Raw genomic sequence first — 12,692 nt, forward strand, 5'->3', positions numbered from 1 at the left:
ATAAAATCCGAGGCACTTCTGAATATGACTGTCCTCAAAGCAAACAGAAATCATAAACAAACAGACGACACATCGGAGGCCACTGTACTCTGCAAACAAACACTTTGTGACCAGCTCTTTGCTGCTGCTGACTTTTATCATCCTCATAAACAAACTTTACAAGCTCCTTGCTCATCAGTTTGTGCACACCCTCAGAAAAGACACACACACACGCACACACACCTGGACATTTGCCACTGTCTAATCCTCTGGGATGTGTGTTTACGAGTGTGTGTGTGTGAGCACTTTACCTCGGATGTACTGCTTCTTGGTGATCTGGAGCGGCTGTCTCGGCAGAGCCTGGAAGTTCTGGTTGGAAAGAAGACGTGATGAGTTAGTCAGCAGGAGATAACCGTCGCCCTGCTTACAGGAAGTTGAACTGGGACAGAGTGTCATTACTCTATAAAAGTGGGTCTTTTTGTTTTTTTCAACATTGTTTTCTGCAGGAAAAAAAGCAAACAAACATGTCCTGCTGTGTGGAAACCTAAATAAACCAAAATAGCTCGACTTGAAATAAGAGAGCTCAGCTGTATGTAGCTGCTCCCTGCGTGCTCTCCTTTAAGGCTGTGATGAAAAGATGGAGGTGACAGACTCTTTACGAAAGGACTTCGGCTCTATCCGGCAAAACACGAGCGCAGCGTACGTAGAGCGACAGGTGCCCGAAGAATCTCGAAAACAAGCGAGGACTGAACGAGGGGGAAAGTGTGACAGACGAAGTAAGGAGGCCGACACAGGAGAGGACGCTCAGGCGAGCAAAGCCAAAGAACAAGCAGCAGAGTTCGGAGAGGTAAACTTCACAGCCTCACCTTAAAAGAGGAGAGAAATAAAAACATAAATAGGACCAGCCTGATACTAACTGGGCTCCAGGTTCACCCTGCATCGACCCTCTGAGTAACACGATATGTTGCTGAGAAGCATATTACACATGTGCAACTTGTTTCTGCCTAAAGGAGGAAGAAAGGAAAACTGATAACTAAGCGTTCAATAAAGGGGTTTTGACTCAGCAGATCCATTTTAATCCCTGTTAATCTCACTGTATCCACTTTCATGAAAACACACACACACACACACACAACTCAAGGTGTGTGCATAATGAGGATCTTCAAACCAAGGACATGCAGGACACTGTGTGTACATATAACACACACATACACACACACACACACACTAACATCAGAGGGATTCCCATCATGAGTCTGAGCTTGTATGTGGTCAGTTTGACCTCATGGTACGTGTGTGTGTGTGTGTGTGTGTGTGTGTGTGTGTGTGTGTGTGTGTGTGTGTGTGTGTGTGATCCAGAGAGAGAAAACAGCCCTCTGCTTTCACGACTCATTCATTATTCACAAGAGAGAAAGAGAGGGAGGGACGGGAGGATGAAAAGAGAGGACCGCAGTGGCAGGGTGTGGACAGAGGAAAATATACATCAGGGACCGGGCGCCAGAAACAAACAAACACAAACACACACACACACACACACACACACACACACACACACACAGGGTTAGCTGCGTTGCTCCTTGTGCACACTGATGACGCTGGATACCAAGAGAAAGACAATCAAAGAGATGTAGAGGAGAGAAACAACAAACAGAAAATCAAGGGAGAAGAGATTAGAGCTCAGGCGTGTTTTCCCTGCGTCATTCCAGCTTGAGAGGGAGAGAGAAGATGAATGAGAACTTCTTCAAAAACATACAAATCACTGTGGGTCAGCTTTCTCTGCTTACTGCACAGCATCAGGAGATTAGCCCCGTTATTCTCAAACACACACACACACAAACAAACAGCATGAAGGAGGCGTGTGGTCAGTAAGACGTTTTTTTCCTTCATACAAGCACAAGATGAGATATTGCTCAATATCCTTCAGAATGAATGACACCAGCAGCTCTTGTGATAGCGACACCTGCTGGAATAAAAGCATCACTGCACTGCCAGATCAGGGCCTTTTATGTCATAGGTGATGATTCGAGACAGCACATGTGAGAACACACACCATTTACACCTGCACACCCCCCCCGTATGTACGTACGTATGTATGTAGGTATATATGTATGCATGCTTGTATGTAGGTATGTATGGCGGCATAATAAAATGCAAATGAACAGATTTGCATGAGCGCTGGCTCTATTAGATGTTGGCTGATGCGGTACGTTATATACATCAACGTACCGTCATGAATACTTGTTTCTAAAACAGCACAAAATATTCCTCATCTGCTAGGACACAAACGTGCACACACACACACACACACACACACACACACACACACGTATCTCCTGACTCTGAATGGGCCTCTTCATCATGCAGATGTGCTTCTGTTCTGTGTGGCTCTTTCACTGCTCTCATTGTGAGCGGCCTTCTTCCTTATTCTCAATAACAACTGAGTGTTTGTGTGTTTTTATTCACACGGACTCACAATGGCCTGATGATGATGATGATGATGATGAAGAGGAGGGGGACGTCGTGACTGGTACGTGTCGCTGCTCTATTGAGTCCACATGGAGCGCAGAAGAGCGGGACAATGACACCGGTTAGCATGTTTAACAAAAGAGTTCATGTGTGTTTAGATCAGCTTCATGAGCAGGTAAGATGCAGATAACTGAACAGGCACATGACGCTTTTATTGTGAAAGGGTGAAGTCATGTCAATATGCATGAAAGGGTTTAAAGTTGTGTTCGAAGCTACAGTAGGCAACATTATTTCATTAGAACTTTGGTATAAACACCAACTTTTACTCATTGCATGTCCCATTAAATACTACTTTGAAGAGTTCCTTTAAGAGTCCGATCTTGTAACTGTGTAACAGGCTGTCAGATGGGAACACAGTGTTTCTAAGCAGCATCGCTTTGTGGTCATTTCTTGTTGTTGTGCCCTGATAAAAGATTCTGCACCTCTGTGTATTCCTACTGTGCCTGAATGTAACATTATAACTTAAGCCCCCATCCCTCCTGAATGAATAAATGGTACTACTTCATTACGTCTAACACCTCGATAAGCGATTCCATTTCCACATTGATGCACGAGCTGATCCAGCGCTGGTTCCACACAGACCGCAGGGCTTTGTGTGTTTTCATGAACCTGAACGTGGCACGCAGAGAGACGGAGCGAGCGAGTCAGAGGTGGTGAAACAGATGGGGACGACTGAATCACTACGCTGGAGTGGGGCTAATTTAATCACACTGCACCAATTTTATGACTCATTAATGGAAACATATGCGCACACACACACACACACACACACACACACACACACACACACACACACACACACACACACACACACACACACACACACACACACACACACACACACACACACACACACACACACACACACACACACACACACACACACACACACACACACACACACACACACACTGTTGACACTTTCTGTACTGCATGGAGGAGGTACAGACAGGTCGGCACCTTGCTGCTGATAGGTGGAGGAAGGTGTCTGATGGAGAAGACTCTGAGAAATCAACAGTTGTCTGTCTGAACTTCGGTTGTCACGTGCCAGAATTCAAAGTCAGATATGACTGATGCTGGTTGTGATACCATGGCAACGGATATAAAATAGATGTCCTATAGGGACCCAGTATGTGGGGATTCTTTGTCTTGAATGACCAACATTTGTTACCAAAATACAACAACTTGCTGCAGCTTGAAAATATGACTATAGAGCTTAAGCTCTTTTTTTTTTTTTTTCAAAATTTTACCACGACCTGGACTTATACTATCTATGGATAAATAATGATTACATTGGTTTTAAACCACATGCTATCAAAAAGTCCTGAATCAGTCCTGGGAGCAATGTCGAACAAAGTCGGCGTGAAGGACAGTGACCCTGTCTGATAGGCCGATGAACGGGGGCTTATGGGTAACTGAGGCTGCAGTGTGACGTGCCAGATGAATTATTTATAGCCAGTCAGCATTATTATGAAACTGGGTTACTATTCAAACACGATGGAACAGCATCGACACAACAGTAAGATGTTAAAAATGAATAAATAAATTCCTCTCAAATACAGAAGAGTCTTGAATCGTAGGCATGAGGGAAACATATTTCACATCATATCAGTTGTATATCCAATAACGTTTTTCTATGTTTTGCAGAGAGATTTTGGTATTTAAATGATTTCAGTATTATTTTCGGTGTTGTTGTAGTATTTTCCATTTATTTCAAATCCAGACTAAACTCCTCCTCAGCCACCTTGTTGTCCCCTGTACACTGAATAAGACTTGAAATGTCAGCCAGTGAGGGTTCAACGAGTCAGCAGAGAACATGACACACGCACTGCAGTGAAGAGCTGCTTCGATCAGCCCGGGGAGGATTTTCTCTAAGTGTGAAACATTTAATGAATGAACGCAGAGCGCCCTTAAATGAACGTTTATCTGCTCCCGAGGCTCTGAAGGACACCGAGCACACGCGCAACAGAAAGTCATGACCCTTAACATACTATGAATTATAAATAACAAACTACAGCAGGAGTCTTAGATATTACAACAGTCCATATTTCATCTACAAGAAACAGATCTGTCTGGAGAAAAAAAAAAAAGAGCATCAAAGGTTTGTAGGTGCTGATTCAATAGATAAGAGAGAGACACGGGTCCAGAAAGAAACAGCTTATACTTCTGGTTTTTTATTCGACGTGCATGACTGAGTAAACTTGATGCACTTTTGGGACGATGTAAATATTTGAACATCACGAAAGACTCGTGGAAAAGATAAAAGGTGGAGTCCTGTTTTATCAGCGCTCGATGCTTCAAAGAATCAGGAAGCGTTAAATACGATGTCCCCGGTCGCAACGCAATGAAAGAGTTTCATGTAAGGGAGTGTGTATATGAGCCTGCTGCAGGGAAGGAGAGGATGAGTAATATATGAACAAGAGCTAAAATAAAACATATAGCGAGTTAAAAGTAAAGGATGAATGGCTAAAAATAGACTTATGGGTTAAGAGAACAAGAGTAAAGAAAAGACCCAGAGACAGAAACACTGGAGATGCAGAGATCTGGTATCTGCAGACTGGCACATGTATTTTGGCTTTTAGCAGACAGAAATATAAAAGAGGGAGAGCAGAAAAAGCTCCTCTCTGCAGCGTCTCGCAGCACTTTTAAGCTCAGCAGTCGTCGTAATGCCGCCCTGCTTTAAATCAGGCACCCGTTTGTTACCGCAGTCTGGCTTCACCCTGTTTGAACCCACAGCAGATGAAAGCGCCCCCCCTCTGCACCGCTCTTCATTTGAACGTGTGTGTGTGTGAGTAGGGTGGTGACTGTCAGAGCAGCTTCTTTTTTTCCCCCCTCGACTCAAAATGAATAAAGTGCAGCTTTTATTCTTCATGTTGGTGATTAAATAACGAGTGAGCTTCCGTCGTACGCTGGAATCATACGAGCCGGAGACGAGAGGGACTCTTTGACTCTTCTCCCTCTCTGCTGCATGTTAGAGTTAGCATTGAATTAATAAAGCAGAAGAGCTCATTCTTTACTGACACAGACGAAACAGAAATCTTTCAGAAATCTGTTGAACTCTTTTTTTTCTTACAATTCCCTATAAAGCATCTTCTATCCGCCTGCTTTAATATCTAGCCTCATCAGTTATGGATATTTATTTGACTAACGCATGCATGAAGTCTGACGTGGAAGAAATCCGAAGCATCAATGAAAACATGATCTATGAACATGTTTTATTCACAATGAAGACGGTAAAGACATCCCTGCAGTTCGGTGTTGGACTTCTTGTTTTTGTATCCAGAGGTGATTTATTCAAGGAGACTTGTATCCATCTCATTATAATTAAACAGGTGTGATTTTTTCTACCTGTTGATTTCTGCTGTGCCATGCGGCTCTATGAAGAGTGACTCACTGTTGAAACCAGCCCCTGGTGGCTGTTTAAAGGAACTGCGTCCCGTTTACTAAAAGTCACTAATCTATAAAATCTTCTTTGAGTCGTTTCCATGTGATGAAGCAGGCTGACGTTATGGGTGAGTCGTTACATGATACTGGGTTCATCTTGTGTTTATTAGGAACTTTATCGTCTGTTTTTGGAGCGAACGCAGGACTCTGTGATGGATTTTGTTTCGGTAAGTTTACAGTTGCAAAGACAACAGATAATCAGCTAACTAATTAAAAGTACCAGTTTGTCCAGAGGGGTTTAACCAAAAACAACACAAACTAAAAGTTCCTCTCAATCTTCGACTCTCACAACTCATTTATCATTTTATATCAAAATATGGAAAAAAAATGTTGGATTCTTGATGCCTGTAAAACTTCTCATTTCTGTCGTGAGGTAAAATAAAGTCATCCTAGTTTAACACACATTCTCCTTGTTTGTTGTCGTCTCTCAGGCGTCGCTGTAAACTCAAGCTGTCGTTTAAATTGTGTCTGAATTCAAACAGAGATACGCAACAACACGTTTTTAATTATTACAAAGCTCATTCAGTTAATTATCTGCTAATGATACACTTGTTTCTGTAATCAGGTTATCACTGGAATCAATTTGTAATTAAAGCAGAAATTAGATTTCAAACATCCAGGTATGAGCGCTCACTCTCTAAATCAGAGCAGCCGCCGCACAGACGTCACATATACATGGCTGATTGTGTGTGTGTGTGTGTGTGTGTGTGTGTGTGTGTGTGTGTGTGTGTGTGTGTGTGTGTGTCAGTGACAGCTCCACTCGACCCTGACAGCTGGGTTATGTCAAAATGAGTTATCGACCGTCCCGCACTGAGGAGGGGAGAGAGAGAGTTTTGTTTGCGGTTCTCTTATTTTGAAAACGAGTCCTTCAGCACGTTGTGTCTGAGTTTCAGAGACCGTTCGTGAAGGAATGAAGGGAAAAACATTTTCATCAACAAAATATTGACAAAGCAATCGACCTCAATCATGAATATTTCTATTTGAATGAGTCATCATTTATTTATGGGGCACTTCATGATTACATTATTCAAGACGACCTCTAAGTTGATCACTTGGTGTCTTATTTGTTTCCTCTTTATAAAAAAAGGTCGAGGGATTTCTTATGTTTGTGACATTTTAAGAGATTTCAGCACATCTGATAATATAGGATCTCTTTTCTTCGTGCCTTATTGTTATTACTTCAACTACGACTCCGTTTCTCTTGATGCAAATTAAAAAAGAAATAAAACTCTCTTTGATTGAGAATATACAACAGCTGGCTCTGTCGTAGCAGAGATGCAGCACTGGAGGGAAATAATGCTTCTAAATGTTTTTTCTTTCTAAATATTATGATCCCAAATGTCGCCGTGGTCAATAATCTGTGGTCAGGTTGGTGAGGACAGAGGCCTGCAGCAGAGTAAACAACATTCACATTTCCTCGGTTCCAGGGCAGTTTCAGAGCCGCTGCCTGATCTAGCACCACTTCCTGTGTTTCAACAGACAGAGGACTGCTGCTCCAGAGCAGCACAAACTACTTCCTGCTCACCTCCAGCCCCTGACATGGTCACCATCAAAGGGCTGGGGGTGGGCTTATCGTGACCAAGACAGAAACACGTACGCATCGTTGGACTAACGATCACAGATCCTTGGACCCGTCGTGTTTGGATGCTGATGTAGATAAAACAAGACGCGGCTGTCCTCTCTTGTTGTTGTTGTTGTGCTTTAAGTGTTGCTGAGTCGTATCCAGTGAAGTAATGACGCGGCTCTTTTGTTGGAAAAGCAAACACTATTCTTAAGACGGTTGGAAAGTTGAACCATCTCTGAAGCAGCAGCAGCAGCAGCCCTCCGGTCCATGGACTCCAGTTCAGCACCATGGAGAGCTCTGCAGCGTCACTCTGCAGCCGCTGTGTGTCGCGTGTTTGAAGACCAGAGAGAGACAGTGTGTGAGATGTGTGTCGGGGCGACTCACCGGGTGCTTTGCTGAGATCCTCCCCGTCACCACGCTGGTCTGGTGCCACGTAGAGGAAATGTAGTTCTGATGAGGAAGGAAAGATCAAAGAGAGTCCGACACGGAGGGAAAGAGATCAATGCAACATATTCAAGCTGAATACTTTCATTACATAACACACATGTTATTAAATACGATTCTCAGCCTGATTTCTTCTCAGTTTTCTTTCTAAACACGGCGACAGCTTCTCTCTGATCTGCTCCTGGACTGTCGGACACTGTTAGTGCTATGAGGCTGCACGCTGCCCAGTCTGAACAATCTGTCTGCAGGATGAAGTGCCAGTGCAGTCGGTGCGATATTAAACTGAGCAATCATACTTTTGTAGTCTGTGCAGAAATGATCAGCATGATCGATAAGAAGAGTTTAGTGGACATGGCTAAAGTTCAGAAAAGCAAAAGATGGAGTCGAGCTGTAAATCAAGTTTAACCTTGATTATGTTTTTAGTTTCTAAGTTCCTCTTTATTGTCAGTGGAAACAAGACGTGAAATTAACCATTTTACAAAACAAACAAATTGTTTTTTCACCTTCCCCCCCCCCCCCCCCCCCCAGAGGTGAACTTTTTATTTTCTCGGTTCTCCTTCTACTTTTTTTTCTATAAAGATCGAAGAACGAAACTTTGAAAATGATCCCGGCCAACTTTCTCTGACTGGTTAAAACGTCTCATTCAAATGTTTTCAAGAAAGAATCAACATTTATCATTTGTTATTTAAAATAAATAAATCTTTTATTCCACCAGTTTAAATGGAACTTACAAAGATTAACATGGAGAAAATGAGTTTCCTCAAAAGTTCCTGCAGCAGGTGAGAACTCACCCAAGATCGGAAAGAAAAAGATTATTTCTAACTCGTCTCGTAGCAGCTACATTTAGTATCTATTCAGCACGTCATGTTTTTATCTCTGCTCTGAGTAATCATGCTTTTGTCAGCAGCCCCCCTCCACTTGCTGGCATTATTGTTCACTCTGGCTTTAAGACCAACAAATGCTTCAGCACCATGAGGAGCCAAACCGCTCTGTTGACAGCCAGACACGCTCATTCGCAGAGTCGAGCAAGCACAGATTTTACAAACACAAGCTGCCGCTTCCACACAGAAGACAACAGGAGTCGACGAGGAGGCAGGAAAGATACAGACGGGGTGAGAGAGGCCAGCTCAGGACAGATCCAGCTTACTGCAGTGACAGCAGACCTGACACGGACTTTACAGGTTTCCATAAAGCTGCATTAAAGCTTCAGCTTTATGCAGACTCACCTTGCTCATCATGCAGGAGAGAATCCCATCGACAAAAGTGGACTTGATTTTGTGAACCTAGGGGGCACAACAATGTAGACGACTGTTAGTACATGAGAACAGATAATAAATGTATCCACACAATTTACACCAAACGTTTTAAAGGAGGGACCACGGCCTGAATCCAGAACCAACCTTTGGCTACCATTTGATAAAGAAATTAATCAGAAAAGAAAACTGCTGACTAATCATGACTTTGGAATAAAGTCGTGTTGTAGTACTGCAGGGCCGGATATTCAATCAGGACCGGTCACGCTCACTAAAGATTGGATATTGGATCGAGACCACTCATGTTCGTGGTCTCGATCCCTGAACGTCTTTCCTCAGTCTCGGTTAGTGCAGTCTTGACTGCAGCACTAGAAGAAGGAAAAGGTGAAAACATGGCTGACCTGTCTGTACTCCAGAACAATCTTTGGCAGAGGATGCAGGTGCTGAAGCTGCAACAACTGCAAAGAGAAGACAGAGGTGAGAAAGGAAGAGACTCAGGCCACATTTGAAGAAGATTCATGGAGTCATACTTCGTAATCAGATCTTTCATGTTCTGTTTGTTTGTGTGTGTGTGTGTGTGTGTGTGTGTGTGTGTGTGTGTGTGTGTGTGTGTGTCTCATACGGCAGCTTCTGATGTTGACTGCTGCTGTTTGTTGACGGTCTTGGGAAGCTTCTTGTTCTCGCAGCGCTCGTGGAGGCACAGCTTCTCGAACAGGACCTTAACATGACGACAGAAACACACACGTGTCGACATTCATTACACACAGTCACACAAACAGCATGAGCAGAGAGGCCCGCTGTCTGATCAAGGATGTGACTCGAATTAAAAACTTTTTTTTTTAAAAAACGACCGAGGCTGTTCGACGTCGTGATTGTCCGTTCGGCGTGTAAAACACACCAGCTGATGGAAAGGTTTTAACACACATCGAAGAACAACACATCAAAGGTACACACTGTCCGCAGCTGAGCGTTGCTGGTGACCAAGAACATCTGTCCAGCTGCGAGGTGGGCCTCGTGCTCCAGCTGTTTCATCTGAGTCTGACAGGAAGACACAAAAAAAGAGAGAGAGGAAGAGATTAATCTCCACCACAAACATGAACGACAACATCTTAAACGTAAAACATTCAAACTTCACTACATCTCGTTTATGGACGTCATAGTGTTAAATCATTGGATACAGAAAAAGGAGAATCATGAACTAGCAGAAAAAAGCAGCAGTAAATAGTTTGAGCCTGTAAACTGAACTTTACTTGTCTTAGCTCTCTTTGTCATTGGGCCTTCTCAGACCTGTCAGTGAGGATGTGAAGCTGCTGATCTCTGGGAAGCCTCAGAATGACGAAAACCAATACCATGATTCTGGTGACGTAAAATCAGGACGGTACTCGTCAGAGATTAACCAGTTCAGCTTCGCTAACATAAAGATGTTAACAAGCTGACATAGTCTAGTCTCACTTTCAGACTGAAATAGAAATAAGATTATAAACGTGTTAACATGCAGGAGAGGCTCTGACCTCGCTCTGAGGTCGCCTCTATGACACTCCTGATGGTTAGCTTGAATGAAACCTTTCTGAGATCAGTACGTTATCAAACGCTCGGCTCGGGACCAAGTGTGAAGGAGAAACGTTTGTCAGTGTTTATTTGGGAAAAGAAGCCCAGAGGAGGAGCACGCTGTTTTCATCTGTCTGATCAGATAAACTGACCACAAACAGCTGCAACTGTCACACTAAATAAATCTATATGTACCTCAGAGAAACAACCAACTACACCTGTAGACCGTGATAAACCTGTCAGCTCATTTCAAGCATGAGAAGTTGCAAACGCTGCTGAACAAGCTGAGAGCAAAGAGAAGAAACAGAAAGGCGTGCTGAGGGGATGAAGGGAGAGATAACTGAAGAGAAGAGAGAGGCAGGCTGGGAGTTAGGTCACAGTCCTCGTCAGCGTGCTCACAGGTTCTGATTTGAGATCCTCCTCACGCTGTTTTGGTTGCATCTCGATAAATGATGATTGAGTAGTGATGAGCGAGCCAGCCGAGAGGCGATAAGAGTAACCCGCAGCATGAGACGATGTGCAGCACACGGCCAAGGAGAATATCCGGATGCAGCGTTTCTGTGACGACTGACACATGGCAGGAGAATCATCAGAATGCATCATCATGTCTAATTCATTGAAGTATCAAAATGCCCCTGAGAAGGCGAAGTGAAGGATTATGATTCAAGGCATTTTGTCTCGCCGTGTAACGTGAACCCGTCGTCTTCTTCTTCGGCCAGTTCTCTTTTGTTTGTGTCATCACCACCGCCATGAAGAGTCAGGACACATTTTTATTTGGAAAATTCAATGATCAATATTTGCCAATTTGCGCTTTGATAATTATACGACACGAGTCAGGATGAGGATGAATTGCCGAAACGACATTTTGTTCCTCCAGTAAAAAAAACCCAGATATTTCTGTAAAGACAGATGAAGGACGACGCCGAGCGGGCAGACGTATCCCAAAAACTCCAAAACATGTATTTCTTCTCTCAGTTTCAGTCTTCGCCCAGAGCAGAGTCCAGACTGTCTCATCAATATTGGATGCGAGCCCCCTCAGTGCTGTTTGACACACACACACACACACACACACACACACACACACACACAGCGGGTGTGGTGGAATATTGTAGGGCATCTTTTGTAACTTTCAGTTTGATCTGGGCCCTGTGGATATTTACAAAGGACGCTTCACTGATCTTAAAAGTGGCGTCGGACAAACAGACGGAACTTTTGTCCCACAGAGTTTTTGAAAAAAGAAAACAAACATGTAAGTGTGTTTTTCGGATGCAGGTTGACAGACTGGAGAGATCGTCTGTTTGGTGTTCAGACGAGGGAACTTTGACAGCTCAGATGAAAAGAGTGTGGACACACGTGGCTGCACGCACACACACACACACATATTACAAAAACACAAACGTGCACGCACATAACTCTGCAGCAGCCTGCGGAAACTTCAGGTGTGTGTGTGTGTGTGTGTGCTGAGGCAGACAGCGATGCTCCTTCCTGCAGCACTGGCTCTTGGAGGAAAAAGACAGACTCTCTTTCCTATTTTTAGTAACACAGCAAGAAAAGCACTCCAAAAAGCTCCACAACGACTCCCCTGCTGGCGCCTGCAGGACTTGTAACTGGGTTTGAGTCTCTGGGTTTCTATAGAAACGTGTGTGTATTCTCAGGCATCATATGTTTTGCCTTAGTGTGTCTCAGACTATTCTCAAGTGTCGTCTCCTGAATTGGGTTTTATCTGCATGCAAACAGACCTGTCCCCAGAGAAAGTCCACCCACCTCATCACTAATCCTCCCCAGAAGAAGAAAAAGGCCTCTTTCTTTCGGTCCGTTCTCCGGCTTCTCCGGTTTCCTCACATCCTCCCACTGTTTGGCTCCCATTTGTTTTAATACAGCAGCTGTCGACTGCACTGTGCTTCGGCAGCCAGACTAAAAAATGTAATCAGTTA

General features: G+C 43.8%; 1 protein-coding gene across 1 annotated transcript in view; it reads right to left on the reverse strand.

Annotated features, from left to right (window-relative positions):
• poln (polymerase (DNA directed) nu) overlaps positions 1-12,692 on the reverse strand; it is a 44,954-nt gene that overhangs the window by 19,160 nt on the left and 13,102 nt on the right. The window contains exons 14-19 of the mRNA XM_079371604.1: positions 10,165-10,248; positions 9,833-9,928; positions 9,612-9,668; positions 9,184-9,240; positions 7,898-7,963; positions 291-348 (exon numbers count right to left, since the gene is read on the reverse strand). Coding sequence (XP_079227730.1) covers positions 291-348; positions 7,898-7,963; positions 9,184-9,240; positions 9,612-9,668; positions 9,833-9,928; positions 10,165-10,248 — 418 coding nt within the window. The remainder of the gene's footprint in view (positions 1-290; positions 349-7,897; positions 7,964-9,183; positions 9,241-9,611; positions 9,669-9,832; positions 9,929-10,164; positions 10,249-12,692) is intronic.

The sequence above is a fragment of the Symphodus melops genome (assembly GCF_947650265.1).
Source record: "Symphodus melops genome assembly, chromosome: 20".
Taxonomy (NCBI): Eukaryota; Metazoa; Chordata; class Actinopteri; order Labriformes; family Labridae; genus Symphodus; species Symphodus melops.